Below are 27,868 nucleotides of genomic sequence, written 5' to 3'. Positions count from 1 at the left end.
TCCTCATACCAGGGCCAGATCCTACCTTCTCAGACATTGAAAGATCCAGATCGTTATACCTGCTCCAGATCCTACCTCCTCAGACATGGATAGACCCAGATCCTCACACTTGTACCAGATCCTACCTGCTCAGATATAGAGAGACCCAGATCCTCACACCTGTACCAGATCCTACCTCCTCAGACACTGACAGACTCAGATCCTCATACCAGCAGCAGATCCTACCTCCTCAGACACTGACAGACTCGATCCTCATACCAGCACCAGATCCTACCTCCTCAAATACTGACAGATCCAGATCCTAATAATCCTCCTATCAGGGCCAGATCCTATGGTCTCAGACATGAACAACCCAGAGCCTCAGAAGGGGGTCGGATCCTACCTCCTAAGACACTGATAAACCAGATCCTCAGACCTGTACCCGCACCCAGATCCTACCTCCTCAGATACTGACAGACCCAAATCCTCATAAGCCTCATACCAGGGCCAGATCCTACCTTCTCAGACATGGGCAGACCCAGATCCTCATACCAGGGCCAGATCCTACCTCCTCACACACTGACAGACCCAGATCCTCATACCTGTACCAAATTCCTACCTTCTCAGATACAGACAGACCCAGATCTTCACACCTGTACCAGATCCTACCTCCTCGGACACAGACAGACCCAGATCCTCATACCTATACCAGATTCGTACCTCCTCAGATATTGACAGACCCAGATCCTCATACCTGTACCTGATCCTACTTCCTCAGACATGGAGAGACCCAGATCCTCATACCTGCACCAGATCCTACCTCTGCAGACATGGACAGACCCAGATCCTCATACTCATGCCAGATCCTACCTCCTCAGACACAGGCAGATCCAGATCCTACCTCCTCAGACATGGGGAGACACAGATTATTATACCAGGGCCAGATCTTATCTCTTCACACATTGACAGACCCAGATCTTCATGCCTGCAACAGATTCCTACCTCTTCAGACATGGAGAACCCAGATCTTCATACCTGTACTAGATTCCTACCTCCTCAGATATTGAAAGACTCAGATCCTCATACCAGGGCCAGATCCTACCTTCTCAGACATTGAAAGATCCAGATCCTTATACCTGCTCCAGATCCTACCTCCTCAGACATGGACAGACCCAGATCCTCATACTCATGCCAGATCCTACCTGCTCATATATAGAGAGACCCAGATCCTCACACTTGTACCAGATCCTACCTGCTCAGACATAGAGAGACCCAGATCCTCACACCTGTACCAGATCGTACCTCCTCAGACAGTGACAGACCCAGATCCTCATACTCATGCCAGATCCTACCTCCTTAGACATCGACAGACCCAGATCCTCACACTTGTACCAGATCCTACCTGCTCAGACATAGAGAGACCCAGATCCTCACACCTGTACCAGATCCTACCTCCTCAGACACTGACAGACTCAGATCCTCATACCACGGCCAGATACTACCTCCTCAGATACTGACAAATCCAGATCCTTATACCGGCACCCAGATCCTACCTCCTCAGATACTGACAGATCCAGATCCTCATAATCCTCCTATCAGGGCCAGATCCTACCTGGGCCTACCTACTTCAGACATGGGCAACCCAGAGCCTCATACAGGGGCCAGATCCTACCTCCTCAGACACTGACAGACCCAGATCCTCATACCTGTACCAGCACTCAGATCCTAACTCCTCAGATACTGACAGCTAAATCCTCATAAGCCTCATACCAGGGCTAGATCCTACCTTCTCATACATGGACAGACCCAGATCCTCATACCAGGGCTAGATCCTCCCTCCTCACATATTGACAGACCCAGATCCTCATACCTGTACCAGATCCTACTTCCTCAGACATGGAAAGATCCAGATCCTTATACCTGCACCAGATCCTACCTCTGCAGACATGGACAGACCCAGGTCCTCATATTCATGCAAGATCCTACCTCCTCAGACACAGACAGACCCAGATCCTACCTCCTCAGACATGGAGAGACCTTAATCCTACTCCTCAGACATGGGCAGACCCAGATCCTCATACTTCTATGATTCCTACTCCTCTGACATTGATAGACCCAGATCCTCATACTTCTATGATTCCTACTCCTCTGACATTGATAGACCCAGATCCTCATACCAAGGCCAGAACCTACCTTGTCAGACACTGAAAGACCCAGATCCTTATATCTGCACCAGATCCTAACTCCGCAGACACAGCCAGACCCAGGTCCTCACACTCATGCCAGATCCTACTTCCTCAGACATGGACAGACCCAGACCCTACCTCCTCAGGCATGGAGAGACCCAGATCCTCATACTTGTACGATTCCAACCTCCTCAGACAGTGACAGACCCAAATCCTCATACCAGGGCCAGGTCCTACCTCCTCAGACATTGACAGATGCAGATCCTCATACCTGTACCAGATTCCTACCTCTTCAGACATTGCCAGACCCAGATCATCATATTCATGCCAGATCCTACCTCCTCAGACATGGACAGACCCAGATTCTACTTCCTCAGACATGGAGACATCCAGATCCTGCCTCCTCAGATATGGAAAGACCCAGATCCTCATACTTGTACGATTCCTAACTCCTCAGACATTGACAGATGCAGATCCCATACCTGTACCGGATTCCTACCTCTTCAGATATTGACAGACCCAGATCCTCATACAGGGGCCAGATCCTACCTCCTAGGACACTGGAAGACACAGATCTTCATACCAGGGCCAGATCACACCTCCTCAGATATTGACCGACCCAGATCCTTATACCTGCACCAGATCCCACCTCCTCAGGCATTGACAGATCCAGATCCTTATACTTGTGCCAGATCCTACCTCCTTAGATACTGACCGACCCAGATCCTATATGTGCATCAGATCCTACCCTCCTCAGACATGGACAGTCCCAAATCCTCAATACTGTACCAGATCTTACCTCCTCATACCCTGACAGACCCAGATCCTTATACCTGTACCAGATCCTACGTCCTCAGATATTGACAGACCCAGATCCTCATAACTGTGCCAGTTCCCACCTCCTCAGAAATTGACAGACCCAGATCTTCTTACCAGGGCCAGATCCTACCTCCTCAGAAACTGACAGACCCAGATCCTCTTACCAGTGCCAGAACCTACCTCCTCAGACATGAACAGACCCAGATCCTCACACCTGTACCAGATCCTACCTTCTCAGACATTGAAAGACCCAGATCCTTATACCTGCACAAGATCCTACCTCCTCAGACATGAACAGAACCAAATCCTCATACTCATGCCAGATCTTACCTCCAGACGTGGCAGACCCAGATCCTCATACCTGTACCAGATCCTGCCTCCTCAGACATTGACAGACCCAGATCCTCACGCTTACGTCAGATCCTACCTCCTTGGTCACTGACAGAACCAGATTCTCATACTTAATACCAGATCCCACCTCCTCAGACACTAGAAGATCCAGATTCTCATACCTGTGCCAAATGCCACCTCCTCAGAGGACCCACCTGAAGACCCAGATCCTCACAACTGTACCAGATCCTACCTCCTCAGATACTGACAGACCCAGATCTTCATACATGTACCAAATTCCCACCTCCTCAGAAATTGACAGACCCGGATCCTCATACCAGGGCCACATCCCACCTGCTGAGACATGGACAGACCCGGATTCTCTACCAGGGCCAGATCCTACCTCCTCAGACATTGACAGACCCAGATCCTCATACCTGTACGAGATCCCACCTCCGAAGTCACTGGAAGACACGGGTCCTCATTCCTGTACCAGATGGTAACTCCTTAGACTTTGACAGACGCAGATCCTCATACCTGTACCAGATTCCTACCCCCTCCGATATTGACAGACCCAGATCCACATTCCCGTACCAGACGGTAACTCCTCAGACATGGACAGTCCTAGATCCTCATACCAGGGCCAGATCTTACCTCCTTAGACATGGACAGACCCAGATCCTCATAGCAGGACCCGATCCCACCTCCTCAGATACTGATGGACACAGATCCTCATACCTGTACCCAGCCTCACTTCCCCAGACACTAGAAGACTCAGGGCTTCATACTTGTGCCAGATGCTATCTCCTCAGGCACTGGAAGCCCAAAGGCCTCACACCTGAGTCCAACCTCACCTCCTCAAACACTGGAAGACCCAGATCCTCATACCTGTGCCAGGTGCTACCTCCTCAGACACTGGAAGACCCAGATCCTCATACCTGTGCCAGGTGCTACCTCTTCCGACACGGGAAGACCCAGATCCTCATACCTGTGCCAGGTGCTACCTCCTCAGACATGGGAAGACCCAGATCCTCATACCTGTGCCAGGTGCTACCTCCTCAAACACTGGAAGACCCAGATCCTCATACCTGTGCCAGGTGCTACCTCCTCAGACACGGGAAGACCCAGATCCTCATACCTGTGCCAGGTGTTACCTCTTCAGACACGGGAAGACCCAGATCCTCATACCTGTGCCAGGTGCTACCTCCTCAGACACTGGAAGACCCAGATCCTCATACCTGTGCCAGGTGCTACCTCTTCAGACACGGGAAGACCCAGATCCTCATACCTGTGCCAGGTGCTACCTCCTCAGACACGGGAAGACCCAGATCCTCATACCTGTGCCAGGTGCTACCTCCTCAGACACGGGAAGACCCAGATCCTCATACCTGTGCCAGGTGCTACCTCTTCAGACACGGGAAGACCCAGATCCTCATACCTGTGCCAGGTGCTACCTCCTCAGACACTGGAAGACCCAGATCCTCATACCTGTGCCAGGTGCTACCTCCTCAGACACGGGAAGACGCAGATTCTCATACCTGTGCCAGGTGCTACCTCCTCAGACACGGGAAGACCCAGATCCTCATACCTGTGCCAGGTGCTACCTCTTCAGACACGGGAAGACCCAGATCCTCATACCTGTGCCAGGTGCTACCTCCTCAGACACTGGAAGACCCAGATCCTCATACCTGTGCCAGGTGCTACCTCCTCAGACACGGGAAGACGCAGATTCTCATACCTGTGCCAGGTGCTACCTCCTCAGACATGGGAAGACCCAGATCCTCATACCTGTGCCAGGTGCTACCTCCTCAAACACTGGAAGACCCAGATCCTCATACCTGTGCCAGGTGCTACCTCCTCAGACATGGGAAGACCCAGATCCTCATAACTGTAACCTGCTGTTACCTCCTCAGACACCAGCAGACCCAGGGCCTCATAACTGTAACCTGCTGTTACCTCCTCAGACACCAGCAGACCCAAGGCCTCATACCTGTACCAGATCCTACCTCCTCACATACTGGAAGACTCAGATGTCATACCTGTACTTAGCCCACCTCCTTGGACACCTCTTCCAGCACCACATACCTGTACCAGGCCTACTTCTGCAGACACTTGCAGACCCAGAGCCCCATACCAGTGCCAGGACCCACTTCTCAGTCTCATACTTGTGCCCAGGTATGCTTCCTTGGACCAGCAGCTCTCCGCTCTTGGCTGGGTCTCCTCAGATATTAAAAACCCATAGCTACATTTCTGTTCCCCAGCCCACCTGCTTGAACAGTGGCCCAGTGCCTCATACTTGTGCCAGGCCCCACATCCTCAGATACTGACAGACCCAGATCTCATACCTGTGCCAGACATTCTTTGTTGAACAATGAAGACTCATCACTTTGTACCTGTGCCCATTCCCAACTCCTCAGGCAGTAATGACAGATCCAGAACCTTAGACCTGTGCCTCATCCCAGACACGGGACAGGCCCAGTGGGTCATACCTGGGCTTGACCGATCTCGGCCTATCACCTAGGCCTATCATTCACACTGCACCTTCTCAAGCCACACCTGCAAGCTCCACTTGGTGCCATCAGAATCCTCAGAACTTCACGGATGTCTTCCTAACAGCTGTTTATGGAGCACCTCCCATATTTCTAGCACAGGCAACGGACGCAGAGTGTGGGAGAGAGACGTACATCAAATAATCATGCCAATAAATGTGAAATTGAGAAACAAGTGCTCAGGAGAAATGGAACATGGTGCTGAGGCCACTTATAAAAGGAACCTGAGGGGTACTTGAGCCTTGATCTCAAGAACGAGCAGACATGACCCAGAGAAGCACTGAGGGAGCATTCCAGCAGTCATAACAGCACATGCAACGGTCCTGTGGCCAAAGCAGCCTTTCTCAACGGTGACAGAATTAAGGCCCACAGAAAATGATTTGAGTGACTTCTCAGTTCTCCCAAGGATGGTCCAAGACTAGTAACCTTCTAGACACGAAGGAGAGGTGCCCACTTATTACATCCAGTAGAAGTCTTGGGCTGTGAGGGCTTAATTCTTTCCTGGAAGCCCACTGAGGCAGGGGGAAGCATAGCACCGTCCAGAGGATAAAGGAAGCGGTGGAGACCGCAGGGTGGAAGCTGAGAGGCACGGCGGGAAGACTGAGAACAGTCTGTGGCTAAGGCAAGGACAGAAGCAAACAAGTCACTTTGAAGCCCTGGAGATGGACTGGGGAGTGCAGAGGACTAATTCTGGGAGCTCTCCAGTGTGGCTGAGAGGTTTCTGGCTTGGGCAATGAGATGACCGGTGGGGCCACTCACTTGGAAAGGCTCTGGGTTTCGGGGAACCTCACCTGACAGATGCAGTCCTACAAACTACATCATGCTTGACATAGGCTCTCACATCTCATCTAACAGATGCAGTTCTATTTTTTTCTTTTTTTTTTTAGAGACAGGGTCTTGCTCTGTTGCCCAGGTGGAGTGCAGTGGCATGATCACAGCTCACCACAGCCTCAAACTCCCAGGCTCAAGTGATCCTCCCATCTCAGCCTCCCCAGTAGCTGAGATTACAGGCACACACCACCATGCTTGACTATTTTTTAAATTTTTTTTAGAGATGGGGTCTTGCTCTGTTGTCCAGGCAGGTTTTGAACACCTGGCCTCAGCCTCCCAAAGCTCAGGGATTACAGCCATGAGCCACCACACCCAGCCCAGACTCAGCTCTAGAAACTAAACTTCAGCACACAGCCAGCCCTCTGGCTGACAGAGTCCAGGCTGCTCACCTTGGCCGAGAACAGGTCCTCAGATCCCAGTTTTGCGAGAGCCCAGCAATGCCAAGCAGTGTCTGACCTGAGCCTCCAAACCCTCAATCTGCAGACATGGGTCTCTAGACCTCACCTTTAAGTGCAGTGGCCTCTGAGACCATACATTATAGATGCAGCTCCTCAGTCAGTTCAACGTTCTGGGCCTCACCTGCCCCAGTGCCCCAGATCTCACCTTATCTAACCATCTACCTTTTTCCTCACTTTATTCACTTTTTTTTTTTTTTTTTGAGACAGGGTCTCTCCCTCTGTCGCCCAGGCCTGAGTGTGGTGGCTTGATCTCAGCTCACTGCAACCTCTGCCTGCCAGGTTCAAGCAATTCTCCTGCCTCAGCCTCCTGAGTAACTGGGATTACAGACATGTGCCACCATACATGGCTAATTTCTGTATTTTTAGGAGATGGGGTTTCACCGTGTTGACCAGACTGGTCTGGAACTCCTGACTTCAAGTGATCCACCCACCTCGGCCTCCCAAAGTGCTGGGATGACAGGCGTGAGCCACAGTGCCTGGCAACTTTCCTCACTTTTAACTCAGACCCTATGTCAACTGGAGCACAATGCCCTCTTGGGTGCAGGCCAACACCATGGACTGGTTACAGATCCTCAGGCCTCTGTAGTACCCTGAGCTCTGTTTATCATACCTGACCAGGGTGCTGAGAACAGACACCTGTCCCACCTGATCTTTAGGGTTCCCCAGACATCACCAGGCAGACCCAGGTACAAACACCTATAATGACTACAGCTTTCCCTTGATATAAGAGCCCACACTACTCACCTAATTGTGTCTGACCCTACCACCGAATGTTCCACCTGTGTCTGACCACCTTCCCCAGGCCTGGCCAGCCTCACCAATTATGCATTCCTGTGCTAGACCCCAGCCACTTCACTTAACAAGCCCAGCAGTACTTTTGTGCTTGAACCCAGGTGTCAAGAACCCACCTAAGACCATGTTTATACAACCTCTGTGGAACTGAGCCTGGATCCACAGACTCACTGCCAATGTCAGGTCAACATACCAGCACTGAGCCTGAATCCAGACTCACTGCCAATGTCAGGTCAACATACCAGCACTGAACCTGGATCCATGGACTCACTGCCAATGTCAGCTAAACATACCAGCACTGAGCCTGGATCCACAGACTCACTGACAACACCAGGTAAACATGCCAGCACTGAGCCTGGATCCACAGACTCACTGACAACACCAGGTAAACATACCAGCACTGAGCCTGGATCCACAGACTCACTGACAACACCGGTAAACATACCACCACTGAGCCTGGATCCATAGACTCACTGACATAATCAAGTAAATACACCAGCACCGAGCCTGGATCCACAGACTCACCGATATAATCAGGTAAACACACCAGCACTGAGCCTGCATCCACAGACTCACTGACAACACCAGATAAACATACTAGCACTGAGCATCGATGCAATGACTTCACCTGGGAGACCTAGTTCTGCCTATTTGTGTCCAACTCCAGTGCCTCAGGCTACACAGTTACACACCTGTCAAAGATAGGTTCCAAACATCTCAGCTGATAGACCAGGCTTCACATCACCTGACCCTTCACACCTTGACTGACAGACCCGGATTCCCTTGCCTGAGCCCAACTCAGATTCCTTACAGCCTCCCAGGGTCCAGCTTTATTTAGGTGAGCCTGGCCTCGGCAGTCCACATCCCGTTTCTGGCTTGGCTTTTTGTGTCTCACAGACAGATCCAATGCCGCCAATCTCTGCTTAACGTCAGCACCAATGAGCTCACTGAGGAGCCTCAGACCTCATCAAATGGAACATCTCTGCCTACCTGTGCTCTCTAGCTGAGATGTGTAGTTCTACCAACTTGTGACTAACCCATTGTCCCCAGGCCTAAGACTGAGTCAGCACAACTGAGCCGAACCATGCACCAATGACTTCACCTGCAAGATCCCAGCTGTACATCCCTCTAGCTACAAAGTCCTTGCTTGAGAGAGATACATCTACCTACCCACGTCTAACTTAGGGGCCACAGACCTCCTAGGAAACCCACAATGTTCTGTCTGCCTGTAGAGACCCCCATGCTATGGGCTTGACCTGGGAGGCCACTCTATACACCTAGGCTCAACTCTGCTTCTACAGGCTTCACCCCAAACACCCAGGGGCCCATTCCTGTGCCTGAATCCAACTCCTGAAAGAGCCAACTCTATCTACCTGCATTCAACCTAACTCCTCAGCTCTCCTTCAAGAAACTACTCCTGGCAGACCAGTTTTGTCTATCTGCCTGACTCTGGCTCCTCAGACCACACATGGTGGGCCAGCTCTGCCTACCTATGCTTGACCCTGGCTCCTCAGACCACACCTGAAAGGCTATCTCTACCTACCTGTGCTTGACCCTGGGTTCTCAGACTACACCTGAAAGGCTATCTCTACCTATCTGAGCTTGACGCTGGGTTCTCAGACTACACCTAGTGACCCAGACTACCTACCTGTACTTGATGCTGGCTCTTCAGACATACCTGGCAGGCAGCTCTACCTACCTGAGCCTGACCCTGGCTCCTCAGACCACACCTGGTGGGCCAGCTTTGCCTACCTGTGCTTACCCTGGCCCCTCAAACCACACCCAGTGGGCCAGCTCTACCTACCTGTACTTGACCTTGGCTCCTTAAACCACACCTGAAAGACTATCTCTGCCTACCTGTGTTTTACTCTGGCTCTTTGGAGTACACCTGGCACACCAGATCTACCTGCCTGAGCCTGATGTCAGCTCTTCAGATCATACCTGGTGGGACAGGTCTGCCTACCTGTGCTCGATGCTGGCTCCTGGGCTTGCACCTGGTGGACCAGCACCCCCTACCTGCATGTGATGAGGATTCCTGCACTTGTACCTTGTGGGCCAGCTCTGCCTACCTCTACTTCACACCTCAGCTGCTCACACTTCATCCAACACACTTAGTTCTTCTTACCTGGGCTTGACTATGACTTTTTAGGTCTCATGAACACACCCAGCTTCGTGAAGCTGCCCTCATCCTGGCTCCAAAGACCTTACCTGCCAAACCCTGCTCTACACCTGTGTTTAACTCCCGTTCTTCAGACCTGACAGACCCGAAGATGCACCTGGGCCAGGCTTCAAAGACCTCACCCAAGAAACTCAATTCCACATACCTACATACCTGTACCTGGCCACAGCTCCTCAACCTCACCCAGGAGATGAACTTCTACCCACCCATCTTTTCTCTTTTTTTTTTTTTTTTTTTTGAGACGAAGTTTCACTCTTGTTGCCCAAGTTGGAGTGCAGTGGCATGATCTCGGCTCATTGCAAACCCCGCCCCCAGTTTCAAACAATTCTCCTGCCTCAGCCTCCTGAGTAGCTGGGATTACAGGCCTGTGCCACCACACCCGGCTAATTTTTGTATTTTTTAGTAGAAATGGGGTTTCACCCCCACCCCAACACCATGTTGGCTAGGCTGGTCTTGAACTCCTGACCTCAGATGATCCACCCGCCTTGGCCTCCCAAAGTGCTGGGATTACAGGCATGAGCCACTGCACCCAACTCCCACTTTTTTTTTTTTTTTTTTTTTTTAGAGATAGAGTCTCACTGTCACCCAGGCTGGAGTGCAGTAGCATGATCTTGGCTCACTCTGCCTCCCCAGTTCAAGCAATTCTGGTGCCTCAGCCTCCCAAGTAGCTAGGACTATAGGTGTGCACCACCACGCCTGGCTAATTTTTGTATTTTTAGTAGAGATGGGGTTTCGCTATGCTGGCCAGGCTGGTCTCGAGCTCTTGACTTCAAGTGATCTGCCTGCCTTGGCCTCCCAAAGTGCTGGGATTTACAGGTGTGAGCCACTGCGCCTGGCCTACACACCTGTCTTGACACCACCTGGGAAATCCAGACCTGCTCACTGTGCCAGATCCCAGCTCCTCAGACCTCCTGAGAGACCTGGCTCTATCCACCTGCCTTCACTTCATATCCTCACAGGTCATCTACCACACCCAGGTCTTTCTAGATGAGCCTAACCTGGACTCCTTGGGCCTCACCTGATAGATCCATTCTCTCTACCTGTGCCTGACCTCAACTGCAGGACAGTTTAATTGGCTTCACCATGGCTGTTCCGGTCAACCTACCTTTGCATGCCCCTGGTTTCATAGATGTCACCCGACAAACTCCACCCACCATGCTTAACACAGCTTCTCAGACTTGGGATACAAACCAGGGCCTGACCTCAGTGGCTCAGACCTTAACCTGTGAGACCCAAAAGTATATACCTGTGTCTCATCTTAACCCCTGAAACCTCGCCTGCTAGACCTGCTCTACTACCTCGACCAGACCCAGGCTTCATCCACCTTTCAGATGGATGTGGTTCGTCATCCCTTTGTCTGACTCCAGCTTTTTGGTCTCTTCCCAGGGGACCCAGGCTCACCCACCACAGCTGCTCAGACATCGCCCGAGGACACAGCTCCAACCTGGACCCAACCACAGATTTTCAGCCCTCACTTGTCAGACCCAGCTCGACCTGTCTGCCTATCTTTAGCTCCAATGTCCTTACCGGACTGGTCCAGTTCTGCCTACCTGAGTACAGTCTTGGCTCCTCAGGCCTCCCCTAGAAACCCAGCCATACAAACCTGTCTGATTCCAGCTCCTGGGACCTCAGACAGACGCGGCTCTGAAAGGCTGCATTATACACACCTAACCTGAACAGACACTCTCCTCACACGACAGATCCCTGGCTGCTGACCTCGGCCTGAGGGAGCCTGGTGAGAGCCCAGTGTTGACAAACACTGTCTGACTGCTCAGCCTTGATGTCTGCCCTGCAGACCCAGGTCTCTGGACCTTTACCCAACCTGAGCCACTCAGACCGCACCCACCCAGCACAGCTCCTCATGCCACCTGCCTGCCTCACCTGCCCCAGCTCCCCTGTCCCTGCCTCATATCACCAGGTACATTCCTACCTCTCCTGCATCTGGGCTCTGCAGACCCTGACGCCACAGACTTGGACTTCAGTCACGAATTCTCAGAGGCCTCTGACGCCCTGAGCTCTGCCCATCACACCCAGTCAGGATGCTGAGATGCAGGTGCTGGCCTGTGTGTCCCTAATCCCGGGTTCTAAACACCCCACTTGTGCAATCAGCCACCCACTACCTGATCCTCACTTTTCAGAACCGACCAGAGATCCCAGCGTGCACATCTGTCCCATACCATAGGTCTACACCACCTCCCACAGAGCCCGGCTGACATATGCACATACATAGCTTTGGCTCCTCAGACTTCACCTGACAGAACCATCTCTAAATACCTGCCTCTCCTCCAGAATTCACAGACCTATGGGTCCCTCTCCCTGTCCTGGCTCCTCCTCAGAACTCACCTGGACCTGCTCTGGCTCCGCTTCAGGCCTCTCCAGCCAAAACCGGCCCTGTGGCATGTGCTGACTCTGGCTGAGCCCTGAGAGACCCCATGGTTTCCCATCACACCCCTTCCTGATCCCGACACCCAAGGCTGCCGCAAAACTGGCCCTGGTGGACCAAGAATTACTTCTACATACTCCTACCAGACAGGACTCTTCTGATCTCACCTGAGAGCCGGCACTGCATCCCTAGGCCTGAGCTGATGGCTGTAGCTCACCCGAGACCCCACCTGCAGGAACTTCACCTGCTCCTATCCCTGGGTTCTTCAGATATCACCTTCTTGATTCAGCAGGATACGCTCTAGTAACTCAGGCAGGTCCCTCCTCCAGCCCCTGTGGTCTGTCTAGCCTGGCCCAGGAGGCTTCCACTTAGGTCTCACCAGCCAGCCCTGGCCCCATGTTCCTGTGCCCAGCTATCACTCCTAGGCCTTACCTGGGAGGCCAGACCCATCTTCTCCTTAAGCCACACCCTAACTCATCTCTACATGCTGGGTGGTGACGAGCAAGGACACCCCAATCTGCTCGGCTCCTTGGCTGGCAGCAGCACCCACACGTCCCTGCCCACCACCTACTCAGGCTCCAGATCCCAAGGAGGAGGTGGAAGGTGCCTGCCCTCCATTATCAAGCATGCAACATTTATTAGAAGCCGCACAGTCTGTCTTGACCGGGGTTCCGCATCTGAGCCACAGGATGCAGAAAATGACTTGAGTGACTCTTGTCAATTCTTCCAAGGATGGTATGTAACTAGTCTCATTCTAGAAAGAAGTTAACTCATTATACACAGTGGATGGTTTAAGGCATTAGGGCTTCATTCTCTCCCAGACCCGGGAAGTAAAAGGCCTTTAGAGCTTTCAAAGGAACGAGGTTATGTCTGTGGATGCCATCATCAAGCAAAGGGCCTCCGGTCCAAATGCCTGGAAACAGCCCCAGGTGGGAAAACCACCAAATAGGCAATGCCCTCTCTGCTGCGCCTGCCACAGCGTTAGAGCCCTGCACCTAAGCCCGGCCATGCCCACAGCATTCACAGTGCCCGCACCACACCCTGCACTGCACCCCTGCACCCCAGGCGTCACAGCCAGAGCCCTCCTCACACCACTGCTGAGCTCAGGCAAGTGCACAAGGAAAGCTGCGGCTCACTGCTCGGCTCCAGCAGAGGTGGTCCCATGGACCACCTGTTGCTACAGAGGGGTCTGCAGCCCTACCACTCAAGGCAGGGTTTGCCCTGCAAGCTGCCCCAGCCTGGCGCCTCCTCTACGCCACCCCCCAGCTCCTCCTGCAGCTCCTGTTGCTCCTTTCCAGGCCTACCAGGTCATACCTCATGCCTCACCCTGCCCCTTGGCCTTTACAGATGGTGGCTGCAGTTCAGAGAAAGGTCATCACTGAGAATAACTCACAACCTCAACTCTGTGAGCGGTGCAAGGGGGACTCGGGTTACCCCACAGTGGGTGTTGCAGGCAGGCACCCAAGGGAGTGTCATGTGGCCCTGCAAGCTCAGCCCGCCCTCAGGTGGAAGTGGAGCCCTCATCTTGTCTGGGTTGCTCTTGTCCTCCAAGCCTCTCTGAGGGCCTCGCTACCTTTCCCCAAGCTAGGTATGCAGCAGGTACTCAATAAACACTGACTGACCTCATGGGCCCCTCAACAGCCATGACTTGGCAAAGGACGCTTAATTCACCCAATGCAGAAGTGCTTGTACTTACATCCCAGAACTCGAACATGTTTTGAGGGTCAATTCCAAACTCCTTCACTTTGGTCTACAAAAAAATACAAAGGGAGAGAAATGAAAGGAAGCATTTGCTAGCAGGATAGGAACAGGAGCTCCGGGAGGCAGGGAGCTGTGCTCTGTGAGCTGAGCCTCACCTTCCCCAGAGCCAGGGATGGGGCAGGGCTGGAGCAGCCTGTGAGTCGAGGGCAGGGCCCAGGATCTGCCCACCCCAAGCTGGACACCAGGTCAGTCCATGACCAGCACGCCAGTGACATTGCACCTGCAAAGCCCCCTGCTGAGGGCAGCTGTAACCCCACGTGAGGACCTGGCCCACACACTGCTCTGCAACAGCTCTCCCCCAGGCCTGTCTGGGACACCAGAGCATGACCCCTCAGGACATCTGGGAACCAAACCTAGGACTGGGACCTGAGCGTCGGCAGGGGCCACCTACCAGGCCAGGCAACCGCACACAGGCTGAACAGCCACCCAGCCCTTCCCATGTGTGGGAGGGTGACTGCACCAGGAAGCTCTGAGGACCCATCAGGTATTCTGGTCCCCAGGGCAGACAGGGCCAGCAACCCCTTACCTATTCCCCATAGGAGCAGAAGCCCTACTGACCAGTCAGTTGGAGGCAGGCTACAGTGCTATGGTTAGCCAGCCTTATGGCGTCCTGCTGCAGCTGGGTGAGCACTGGAGGCGGAGATGTGGGGATGATGATGGAGGGGGTGGGAGGGAGATGTGAGTGTGGTCATAGCTCTGACTGCTGCTGTCACTCCTGGAGCAGCCCTCACTCTGCCATGCCCTGCTGAGCCTGCACAACCTCGAGGCCAGGCAGACTGTGAGAACACGGAGACAGGAGACCCAGGTTCTAATCCTGGCATCACCTACTCATACAAATCACTAAGTGGGCCAGGTACAGTGGCTCATGCCTATAATCCCAACACTTTGGTAGGCCGAGGTGGGCAGATCACTTGAGGTCAAGAATTCGAGACCAGCCTGGACACCATGGAGAACACCTGTCTCTACCAAAAATACAAAAATTACCTGGACGTGGTAGTGGGTGCCTGTAATCCCAGCTAATCAGGAGGCTGAGGCATAAAAATTACTTGAACCCAGGAGGCAGAGGTTGCAGTGAGCCAAGATCGCACCACTGCACTCCAGCCTGGGTGACAGAGAGAGATCTTGTCTCAAAAAATAAGCTTGGCACAGTGGCACACACCTGTAATCCCAGCACTTTGGGAGGCTGAGGTGGGCGGATCACTTGAGGTCAGGAGTCAGAGATCAGCCTGGCCAATATGGTGAAACCCCGTCTCTACTAAAAATACAAAAATTAGCCGGGCATGGTGGCATGCACCTGTAATCCCAGCTATTCGGGAGGCTGAGGCAGGAGAATCGCTTGAACCTGGAAGGCAGAGGTTGCAGTGGGCCAAGATCACGCCACTGCACTCCAGCCTGGGCAACAGAGTGAGACTGTCTTTAAAAAAAAAAAAAGCCACACACACAAAACAACAATCACTAAGTAGGGGGCAAAATGTCACCTCCCTTCATTGGGACTTTATGTCCTTACGTGAAAAATGGAATGCATCCTCTATGCCTACCTAGCATGTCACATTTGGGGAGATGCTGGGTGCAGAGGCCTAGGAAGGTCACGTGTATGAAGGGTTCTGGGTATCAGTCAGGCCTGGGAGATGGAAGAAGGGGTTATCGTGATCCCACTGACTCCAAGCCTCTCTCCTCAAAGCTGCAGAGGTTGAATGGGTAAATGTGGAAAAGGCAAGGAAGGCTTGCAGCCCACAGACAACCAAACCTTCCATACCATCAGCCAAGCCAAGATCCACCAGACCTATGAACCACGTCTCTGAGAGGCCATGACCTAGACATGCTGGGCCCTCCCAGGAAGGCAGTACAGGGGACCACGGGGGCACTTACCGTGTTGGTAGACAGGGCAACAAAGTGCTTCGCCACTGCAGAAGGCTACAAGAGATAGAGCCAAGTTACCAAACCCAGCCCAGGGAGACAAAGGGTAGTCACTTCCCATCACTAGAGGAACCAAGGCCCTGCATGGGACTGAGATTCCCAGTCCTTGGTTCTGAGACTGTTGGAGGAGGCCCACATCGAGGTCAAAGTCAAGAAAGCAGACGGGTCACAGGCCACCTGCTCATCCCATCTTACAAGCACACGGGGCTCAGGGACGTCCCTCCCCTATAAAATAGGTGTGGCCAAGAGTTCCGGCAGCGCCAACGGTCTGCAGAGAAATGGCCATGCGAGGGCTGTCAGCCAGTGAGAGCAGGTTCTGTCACATCTGCAAGGCTGGGTCTGGCAAAGCCAAGATAAACAATCATCTCATCTAGCAAAGGCAGGCACCGGCAAGGCAGCCTTCCACTTCCAACTTCAGGAGAAACAGGGCCAGAGTTGGTCACTCAGGGGCCCACCCTGCTCTTCCCAGCCCAGAGGCTGACCACGAGGGAGGCCGTATAGCCCACTCACATCCTTGGCCGCCTGGAGAAACCACTCCTTCGCCGTCTCCGCATTTGTGATGGTCTCCTGGGTGGTAAAGGTCTGCAATCGAAGAGAACAGCAGTGGGCGCCCAAGCTTAGGGGTGGGTGCAGGCCTTGAGCCAGGGTTCAGCAGCAGAGGCCAAGGCAATGCCCAGTTGTCACATGGAGCAGTATTTGCAGGTCAGTGACAGTGACACCACAAAACCTCCTGAGATTCCAGCTCTTTAAAACCAGAGGAGGGGGGCTGGTAAACACACACCCGCCACCCTAAGCCTGCAGGTCAAAGGCCGCAGCTTCTCCCCTGAGGGGCTGCAGTCAGCCTGAGGCTCTCTTTGGCCCAGGCTGGAAGGTATCTCAGAATTCACATGGAATTCTTCATATTTTATGTAAATTCATGTGAGTAAATAGAGCATAAATAACAACAAACAAAACCCCTCTATTATCAGGGCATGGCTCCGAAATCAGAAAGGAGCAAGCATGGCTGGGCATGGTGGCTCAAGACTGTAATCCCAGCACTTTGGGAGGTTGAGGGGGGCACATTACCTGAGGTCAGGAGTTCAAGACCAGCATGGCCAACATGGTGAAACCCCATCTCTACTAAAAAATAATAATAATAAATTAATTAATAATAAAATTACCCAGGTGTGGTGGTGTGCGCCTAGTCCCAGCTACTTGGGAGACTGAGGCAGGAGAATCGCTTGAAACCCGGGAGACGGAGATTGCAGTGAGCTGAGATCACGCCACTACACTCCAGCCCGGGCGACAGAGCCAGACTCTGTCTCAAAAAAAAAAAAAGGAGTAGGCATAAAGGACAGGTTTGTAAGAAAGTGGCAAGCAGTCCCAGACTAAGCAGAGACGCTGCAAGGCGAGTGGGTGTGGTCAGGACACAAAGGTTCAAACTGATGTGTTCAGGCTTTCCTCAGTCAACCTTGTTTGCTGCCAGGCATGGAAACGGTCCAGGGCAGCTGTACTGACCTGATCCACAAACCATGGTTCACTTGGAACCCACCAAGAGGGACCAATGGCCAGGGGGATGGCAAGACAGCCGTCCCTCCCCGCCCCAACACACACAGGGCCAGGGGCCGGGCAGTTTTTGGCGTTCATACCTTGGAGGCAATGATGAACAGGGAGGACTCGGGGTTCAGCTGGGCCAGGGTTTTGGCAATGTGAGTTCCATCAATGTTGGAGACATACCAGACGCGGGGACCTCCTGAAGAGTATGGCTTAAGGGCTTCAGTCACCATGAGGGGTCCCTGGTGGGAGACACAGCATCAGAGAATAAGAATTTAGGGCTCACGAAAAGTGGAGACAGCCAGGTCCCATCCCTGGAGAAAGTAAGGAACTGGGTGGGACCAACAGTGCCCAGACTCCCACCCTACCCCAAGGCAGTTTTCTCCTCACCAGGTCGGAGCCGCCAATGCCAATGTTGATGACGTCCGTGATGGTCTTGCCTGTGTACCCCTTCCAGTCACCGCTCCGGACACGCTGGCACAGGTGGGAAGATGCCGTCAGCCCAAACTCCCAGGCATAAGCCGCTGCTCAAAAACATCATTACTGCCGTGTCCTGGTGCCTCAGTCCCAGCTTTCAGGCCCTCACAGGTGCCTCTATTTTTTTGTTTTTAATTTACTCTGTGTGTGCGTGTGTGTGTGTGTGTATATATATATATATATATATATTTTTTTTTTTTGAGACGAAGTCTTGCTCTGTCGCCCAGGCTGGAGTGCAGCGGCATGATCGCAGCTCACTGCAACCTCCGCCTCCCCAGTTCACGCCATTCTCCTGCCTCAGCCTCCTAAGTAGCTGGGACTACAGGCACGTGCCACTACGCCCAGCTAATTTTTTTTGTATTTTTAGTAGAGACGGGGTTTCACCGTGTTAGCCAGGATGGTCTTGATCTCCCGACCCCGTGATCCGCCCGCCTCAGCCTCCCAAAGTGTTTGGATTACAGGCGTGAGCCACCACACCCAGCTATTTATTTATTTTTAATTTTTTTTTTGAGACAGAGTCTCCACTTTCTGGGTTCTAACAATTCTCATGCCTCAGTCTCTTAAGCAGCTGGGACTACAGGCCTGCACCACCACCATGCCTAGCTAATTTTTTTGTATTTTTAGTAGGGACAGGGTTTCGCCATGTTGGCCAGGCTGGTCTCGAATTATTGGCCTCAAGTGATCTGCCCAGCTCAGCCTCCCAAAGTGCTGGAATCACAGGTGTGAGCCACCGCACCTCGCTATTTATTTATTTTTAAAACTGTGCCTTAGGGGCCAGGCAGGGTGGCTCAAGGCTGAGACAGGAGGATTGCTTGAGCCCAGGAAGTTGAGGCTGCAGCAAGCTAAGATCGCAACACTGCACCTCTAGCCTAGGTGACAGTGGAAGACCCTGACTCCAAAAACAGAACAAAATGCTCTGCCTTAGCCTTTTTTTTTTTTTTCACTCTGTCACCCAGGCTGGCGTACAACAGCACGATCTCAGTTCACTGCAGCCTCCGCCTCCAGGCTCCAGGGTTCAAGCGATTCTCCTGCCTCAGCCTCCCAAGTAGCTGGGACTACAGGCACCTGCCACCCTGCCCGGCTAATTTTTAGTATTTTCAGTAGAGACGGGGTTTCGCCATGTTGGCCAGGCTGGTCTCAAACTCCTGACCTCAGGTGATCCACCTGCCTCGGCCTCCCAAAGTGCTTGGATTACAGGCTTGAGCCACCACGCAAAGCCTATTTTATTTTTTGTAGACACAGCGTCTTGCTATGTTGCCCAGCCTGGTCTCTAACTCCTGGCCTCAAATAATCCTCCCATCTTGACCTCCCAAAGTGTTGGGATTACAGGTGTGAGCCACTACACAAGGCCTAGGAGTCTCTGGAGACCACACTGGTCCCTGCCACACTCACCACCAACTAGACTGTTTCCTGGTTACAACCGTGAGACATCCCTACCTTACAGTGACACTGTCAGAATCTGCAAAACCAGGGATAACTCGGCAGAATCTGCTATGCCAGAGACCAAGAGATGTGAAATGCTGAAAACTGTGACTGGGCTATGCCGGGGAAAGGGGTATCAGATCCGCAGCCAGTCTCCAAACAGACGCCAGTGATCCTTGCTTCCTGTAACTCATGCCCCTGCATAGCTTCCGCCTGTGCTGGGAGGGGTGACCTGTGCACCCATCAGGAGACTGCAGAAAGGGTGAAATGTGACTTTAGAAGTGAGTTCAGAGAACGTGCAGTTTCTGCTTTGCTCTCTTGGATGACTCACTTTGGGGAAGCTGTCTATCATGTTGTGAAGACATTCAAACAGTTTCATAAATAGGCCCACGCGGCAGGGAACTGAGGCCTTTTTCCAACGGTCACAGCCAACTCGCTTCCTGTGTATGCGACACCTTAGAGGGGGGTCCTCCAAACCCATCAAAACTTCTGATAACTGGGGCGCTGGCCAACATCTTGACTACAGCCTCATGAGAGATCCCCAAACCAAGACCAACCAGCTAAGCCGCTCCCAAACTTCTGACCCACAGACACTGTGAGAGGTAATAGAAGTTTACTGCTAGGCCGGGTATGGTGGCTCACACCTGTAATCCCGGCACTTCGGGAGGCCAAGGCAGGCGGATCACAAGGTCAGGAGTTCGAGACCAGCCTGGCCAACATGGTGAAACCCCATCTCTACTAAAAAAAAAAACACAAAAATTATCCAGGCATGGTGGCATGTGCCTGTAATCTCACCTACTCGGGAGGCTGAGGCAGGAGAATTGCTTAAACCCAGGAGGCAGAGGTTGCAGTGAGCCGAGATCACGCCATTGCACTCTAGCCTGGGCGACAGAGCAAGACTCCGTCTCAAAAAAAAAAAAAAAAAAGTGTATTGCTGTTTTAACCCAAGTTCTGATGTCATTTGTTATACAATGAGAGATAACTAATACAGATTTTGGTACCAGAAGTACAGTGTGGTCATAATAAAAACCTAAATATGCAGGCCGGACTCAGTGGCTCATGCCTATAATCCCAGCACTTACTGGGAAACTGAGGCAGAAGGATCACTTGAGCCCAAGAGTTTAAAACTAGCCTGGGAAACATAGCAAGACCTCATCTCTACAAAAAATAAAAAAGTAGCCAGGCACGGTGACATGTGCCTGTAGTCCCAGCGACTTAGAAGGTTGAGGTGGGGGATTGCTTGAGCCCAGGAGTTCGAGGCTGCAGTGAGCAGTGATTGCACCACTGCACTCCAGCCTGGGCGACAGAGTGAGACCCCATCTCAAAAAAAAAAAAAAAAAAGAAAGAAAGAAAGAAAAGAAAGTAAATTATCCCATACATACCAGTCATCCTATGCCCACCTCACCATTGTATGTTGGGTGTGTGAGGGGTAATTTGTCTCTTTAAATTCGCATGTCTTCAGATTGAAAGGAACTGTACTTGAGTTGTACTAAAGGAAATGCAGGTACTACTACACCTGTACTTGACAAGATGAGGTTCTAGACTTCCAATAGACTTCTAATACTGTAACAGAATATGGACTTAGGAGAAAGTGAGTGGGGTATCTGCGTGTGGAAGGAACACAAATCAATCACTAGGCGCCAGAAGCGGGACTATGATAGCCCCCCACCTTCTAAGATGGTGACCAGTGGTCCTTGTCTCCTGGCATTAACCCACTGGTGCAGTCCCTTCCCATGATGACCAGAGCTGATCTGTAACACCAACAGGGTATTATAGAAATCAAAGAGTGTAGCCGGGCATGGTGGTTCACCTTGTAATCCTAGCACTTTGGGTGGGCAAGGCAGGCGGATCACTTGAGATCAGGAGTTCGAGACCAGCCTGGCCAAAATGGTGAAACCCCATGTCTACTAAAAAAATTAAAAAAAAAAAAAAAAAAAGGCAGGCATGGTGGTGGGCACCTGTAATCCCAGCTACTCGGAAGGCTAAGGCAGGAGAATCACTTGAGCTGGGGACTGGAGGTTGCAGTGAGCCAAGATCACACCATTGTACTCCGGCCTGGGCAACAAGAGTGAAACTCCGTCTCAAAAAAAAAGAAAGAATGTGAATCCTGATATTAGGTCACAAAAGACCTCCAGGCATCTGCCTTGCCCTCTATTGGATCACTCACTCTGGGAGAAACAAGCTGCCTTGTCATGAGGACACTCGAACTGTCTGTGCCTCCCAAAGCCAGCACTGCTAGTGAGCCATCTTCAAAGCAGACCCTCCAGCCCCCACGAAGCCTTCAAATGACCACATCCTTAGCCAACATCTTGACTGCAACCTTACAATATCAGAGCCACTACACCAAATGCAGCCACTGCAAATTCCCCACCTAAAGAGATGGTGATTGTTGCTTCTAGTTGCTAAATTTTGGAATAATTTCCCATACATCAATAAAAAATTAGTATACACTAATAAGATCCAGCAATTTTCTTTTCTTTTTTTTTTTTTGGAGATGGAATCTTGCTCTGTCACCCAGGCTAGAGTGCAGTGGTGCTATCTCAGCTTACTGAAACCTCCACCTCCCGGGTTCAAACGATTCTCTTGCCTCAGCCTCCCAAGTAACTGGGACTACCGGCATGCACCACAATGCCCAGTTATAAATTATTATTATTATTATATTTTTTTGAGACGGAGTCTCGCTCTGTCACCCAGGCTGGAGTGCAGTGGCCCCATCTCGGCTCTCAGTAACCTCCACCTCCTGGGTTCAAATGATACTGCTGCTTCAGTCTCCTGAGTAGCTGGAATTATGGGCGCCTGACACTACCCCCGGCTAATTTTGTTTGTATGTTTAGTAGAGACAGGTTTTGCCATGCAGGCCAGGCTGGTCTCAAACTCCTGACCTGAAGTGATCCGCCCATCTCGGCCTCCCAAAGTGCTAGGACTACAGGTGTGAGCCACAGCACCCAGACTATAAATTAGTCTTTAAGAAAAAAAAAAAAAAAAATAGGCCGGGCACGGTGGCTCACGCCTATAATCCCAGCACTTTGGGAGGCTGAGGTGGTCGGATTATGAAGTCAGGAGTTCGAAACCAGCCTGGCCAACATGGTGAAACTCCATCTCTACTAAAAATACAAAAATTAGCTGGGCGTGGTGGCAGGCATCTGTAATCCCAGCTACTCGGGAGGCTGAGGCAGGAGAATCACTTGAACCTGGGAGACGGAGGTTGCGGTGAACCGAGATCAGGCCATTGCACTCCAGCCTGGGTGAAAGAGAGAGACTCCGTCTCAAAAAACAAACAAACAAAGACAGGGTCTAGGTTGCCCAGGCTAGTCTTGAACTCCTGGCCTGCAGTGATCCCATTCACCCTTCCAAAATGCTGGGATTATACAACAGCCACTGCACCTTGCTGGGTATTTTTTAGTTTTGTTTTAATGACAGGGTCTCGCTCTGTTGCTTGGCCTGGAATGTAGGAGTATGATCATTGCTCACTGCAGCTTCAAACTCCTGGGCTCAAGCAATTCTCCCGCCTCAGCCTCCTAAGCAGCCAGGGACCAAAAAAAAAAAAAGCAAGTCTCCTTTCCCGACTATCAAAGGTTTGTTATAATGAAGTATCCCAGAGGAAAAAATGTGTCTTTTTCTTTTTTTTCTTTTTTGAGACAAAGTCTCAGTCTGTTGCCCAAGCTGGAGTGCAGTAGCGTGATCCTGGCTCACTGCAACCTCCACCTCTGGGGTTCAAGTGATTCTCCTGCCTCCGCCTCCCGAGTAGCTGGGACTACAGGCATGCGCCACCATGCCCGGCTAACTTTTTTGTATTTTTTTTAGTAGAGATGGGGTTTCACTACGTTGGCCAGGCTTGTCTTGAACTCCTGACCTCGTGATCCACCCACCTCGGCCTCCCAAGGTGCTAGGATTACAGGTGTGAGCCACCGCACCCAGCCAAATGTGTCTATCTTTATTACAGTTACACCCAGCCTTCATTTGACCAAATGAGGCTTTACCATACCCACCAGTTCTGCAACTTCCTTTTTCACCTTCCCAGTCCATCCTGAACAGCATGGCAGGTCAATCCAACTGTAGCTCCCTAATTCCTAATGGTGCCCAGGATGACAGTATATGAATATGTGCTGACTCTACTTGGTAAGTCCCCTGATAAATGAGTACAGCTTGGTTTCAGGTTTTGCCACTACAATCAAGGTCACAGTGAACATCTTCACCCAATCTTGGCAAACTTTGGAGAGCGCAGCCATGGGGAATGTTCCTCACCAGGGGATTACTGCCATTCAGCAACTTTTTTTGAACTATAAATACCTTATCAGCCTGAGTCAGGTACTCCAGTGGCCAGCTTTAAGGGAAAGCTTTCCTGGAAACAGCACCCCAGACGGTGCAGTGCCACCCTCACCATGTGGCATGGCTGAGCACACCCAGACCGATCACACAGCACTAGGCTTTTAATGCACTTCAGCTCTGCCATTCACAGCAGATGGCTGAAAAGGCCCTGCCGCACACCCAAAGACCGTCACATGGGCTGACCACCCTAAGTGACATTCAGGAAATCCAGATTCCCATCAGGACCCCACAACTTTCTTGCCCTGGAGGCGTCTCACTCTGTCACCCGAGCTGGAGGACAGTGGCATGATCTCGGCTCGCTACAGCCTCAACCTCCCGGGCTCAAGCAATCCTCTCACCTCAGCCTCCCAAATAGCTGGGATACACCACCACGCCTGGCTAATTTATTTATTTTTTGCAGAGATGGGTTGCGGTTTTTTTTTTTTTTTGAGACAGAGTCTCATTCTGTCACCCAGGCTGGAGTGCAGTAGCGTGATCTTGGCTCACTGCAACCTCCGCCTCCCAGGTTCAAGAGATTCTCCTGCCTCAGCCTCCCCAGTAGCTGATATTACAGGTGCTCGCCACCATGCCCAGGTAATTTTTTTGTATTTTTAGTAGAGACAGCGTTTCACCATGTTGATCAGGCTGATCTCAAACTCCTGACCTCACATGATCCACCTGCCTCAGCCTCCCAGAGTGCTGGGATTACAGGCATGAGCCACCGTGCCCAGCCCATTTTCAGGTCTGAAAGTGGCTCTTGGCCAAAGTAACTGGACTTTGACCAGCCACACGTGGAGGCCACTGCTCCTAGGACAAGCAGCAAATGATCACAGCTGACAAGAGCTTGAACGATCACCCTCGGAGCATGCATAGCCCACACAGACACACCGGCATCACCCTCGTTCTCCAGACGTGAGGATGTCTGCCAACCCACCCCTGCAGAATCACCACTAGCATAGACACTGAGGCAAGTGCTTGACGTGGGGAAACTTAGCTGGTCTCTGAGGCAACCTCTACCATCCTACACACAAGGAAAAGAAGGCATGTTACATGCACTGTCACTGACACACGGACACTGCTTACATACTTCCAGGTGGAAATAAGCTTCAGAGGAGCAGGGAGAAAACCAACCTGTGTGCATGTGCACGTGTGTACGTGTTTCAAAGAGATGATGACAGATGTGTTATGTGCACAGGAACTTTCTGGAAGACTTCACAGGAAAACTTTTCTGGTTTTTAAATTTATTTTTTGAAACAGGATCTTGCTCTGTTGCCCAGGCTGGAGTGCAGTGGTGTCACCATGGCTCACTGCAGCCTCAACTTCCCAGGCTCAAGCCATCCTCCCACCTCAGCCTCCTGAATAGCTGGGACTAGAGGTATGAGCTGCTGCGCCTGGCTACAGGAAACTTTACAAAGGCTGCTTCTGGAGGTTAGCTGGGAATGGGGATGAGGAAATTTTTTTTTTTTTCGACAGAGTCTCCCTCTGTCTCCCAGGCTGGAGTGCAGTGGCGCGATCGCAGCTCACTGCAACCTCTGCCACCTGGGTTCAAGCGATTCTCCTGCCTCAGCCTCCCAAGTAGCTGGGATTACAGGCATATGTCACCACACCTGGCAAGTTTTTGTATTTTTAGTGGAGATGGGGTTTCACCATGATGGCCAGGCTGGTCTCGAACTCCTTACCTCAAGTGATCCACCCGCCTCGGCCTCTCAAAGTTCTGGAATCACAGGCATGAGCCATCACGCCCAGCCAGGGTTGAGGAAATTTTACAATGTTTTATCTATTTCTAGACTGGGTGATAAGGGCATATGACAAAAGAGATTAGAAAAAGCTCCTTCCGGCCAGGCGCAGTGGCTCATGCCTGTAATCCCAGGTGAGGCAGGCAGATCACCTGAGGTCAGGGGTTCGAGACCAGCCTGGCCAACATGATGAAACCCCGTCTCTACTAAAAATACAAAAAGTAGCTGGGCAGGGTGGCACATAATTGTAATCCCAGCTACTCGGGAGGCTGAGGTAGAATAGCTTGAATCCAGGAGGTGGAGGTTGCAGTGAGCTGAGATTGCACCACTGCACTCCAGTCTAGGTGACAGAGTGAGACTCCGTCTCAAAAAAAAAAAAAGAAAAAAGAAAAAAGAAAAAGCTCCTTCCTTTCCTGACTGTCCTGTCTCTCAGGGGCCCCACTTTTCATTTCAAGCCTCTGTGGTTTGTCACCATGAGTCCACAGGTGTCTATAATTCAGGAAAGAAACTGGCCCCACTTCTGCCAGCAGCAGGTTCCCTCAGAGCAGAGCCAGGAGAAATTCAGGCCTCAGCAGAGACCCCAGGGTCAGCGATCACATAGGCAACCCCTCCCTTAAGCTGCATTGAGAACCTGAGTCCTGCCTCCAGGAAAAGGGGAAGAGCTGCCCCTCAGGGCTCCCAGATTCCCAAATACTCACACACACGGCCAAGGGTGAGTCCGGCGCAGTAGCCACTTACCTGGCAGAAAGACTTCATCTTGTCCAGAACCTTGTTGACCTCTGGCATCACATCCTTGCCGTCTACCAGGATGGGTGTGTTTGACCGGTTCCGCAGAGCCACGTGCAGCACGGCTCGACCCTGGGGATGAGGGTCAGGGGGTAAAGACTGTCCCCGCAACCCCAGGCAGCCATGCTCCCAGCTGGGCATGGTGCCATAGCTCGGCCCTCTATCCACTAGACAGGCAGGCCCTGAGGTCTCTGTCAGCACTATAACCTTGTTCCAAGAACTCACTGTATGCTTAGAGGAGTAGGAGCTCCCCAAGGACTTATGTGCTGCAGTCAGGAGGAGATGAGGGGACCCATATATGCCTAGGACAGGCCCCGAAGGCCTGCCAGAGGTGCTCAGGGCACGAACAGTGAGAGAAAAGAGGAATAGTGAGCAAGGCAGAGAATGGCGACAACACATGTCAGAAACAAGCAATATATGCTTTCAGAGGCCGGGCGCCATGGCTCACATCTGTAATCCCAGAACTCTGGGAGGCCACGGCAGGTGGATAACTTGAGGTCAGGAATTCGAGACCAGCCTGGCCAACATGGTGACATCTTGTCTCTACCAAAAATACAAAAATTAGCCAGGTGGGGTGGCACACACCTGTAGTTCCAGCTACTCAGGAAGCTGAGGCAGAGAATCGCCTGAACCCATTAGACAGAGGCTGCAGTGAGCCAAGATCGCACCACTGCACTCCAGCCTGGGCGACAGAGCAAGACTCCACCTCAAAATAAATAAATAAATAAATAATAAACGCTTTCCGAAGATGAGCGCTCATGAAGCCTGAAGTAACCTCATCCTCCCAATGCATGTCCATGGTGTTTGCTGGCACCTTTTAGGCAGTGTCCTCAGCTCCTTGGATTTGCAGCAAGGCATGCAACTCAAGCTTCCCTCACCAAGCAGCCCGATAACTACCAACTGCCAGGAACCAAACCAGACTTGAAGTCTGTGACTGGTGCCAGGCGGCTGGCCCGGCCACATGAGTGAAACGGCCTGAAGTTAGCAGAGGAGTCCTTGAGGGAAGGTCTAAAGACCCCAGGTGGGCAGGAAAAGGATCATCTTGGGATTCCAACCCAGTGAGAGGCTTGCTAAGGCGGAGGGCTTCATACCACCCCACCCTCACCCTGCCAGACCCCACTCCTGCCCCACATTTTATTGGTGAATGCACTCCTCCAGAAAGCCTTCCTTGATTGCATCCTCTCTCAGCTTAGACCCATAATGCAAGACAGGTTGAGTGTGAATCTCCACTCTGCCTCTTACAGCTATGACATCTTAGATAAGTGATGTGACCTCTGAACCTCAGACGCCTCACATGTAAGAGGAGGATAATGACATCATGAGGACAGAATCTGGGTGCTCAGTGTCCATTATACCAGGCTGGGCTCTCATACTGAGTCAGGAACAGGGGCCCCCAGGCCTGGCCTCACCACTGCTTCCTAC

At 51.9% G+C, this 27,868-nt stretch overlaps 1 protein-coding gene across 3 annotated transcripts in view; it reads right to left on the bottom strand.

Annotated features, from left to right (window-relative positions):
* The window catches only part of GPI (glucose-6-phosphate isomerase), a 56,348-nt gene that overhangs the window by 20,663 nt on the left and 7,817 nt on the right, over nt 1-27,868 (bottom strand). For all 3 annotated transcript variants that reach the window (XM_055238776.2, XM_063614066.1, XM_055238777.2), the window contains 6 exons: nt 26,399-26,518; nt 18,108-18,191; nt 17,813-17,959; nt 16,695-16,766; nt 16,137-16,181; nt 14,203-14,256 (listed from right to left, as the gene is read on the bottom strand). In XM_055238776.2, coding sequence (XP_055094751.1) covers nt 14,203-14,256; nt 16,137-16,181; nt 16,695-16,766; nt 17,813-17,959; nt 18,108-18,191; nt 26,399-26,518 — 522 coding nt within the window. The remainder of the gene's footprint in view (nt 1-14,202; nt 14,257-16,136; nt 16,182-16,694; nt 16,767-17,812; nt 17,960-18,107; nt 18,192-26,398; nt 26,519-27,868) is intronic.

Source organism: Symphalangus syndactylus, chromosome 13 (genome assembly GCF_028878055.3).
Source record: "Symphalangus syndactylus isolate Jambi chromosome 13, NHGRI_mSymSyn1-v2.1_pri, whole genome shotgun sequence".
Classification (NCBI taxonomy): Eukaryota; Metazoa; Chordata; class Mammalia; order Primates; family Hylobatidae; genus Symphalangus; species Symphalangus syndactylus.
This window is presented reverse-complemented; position numbering and strand designations above follow the sequence as displayed.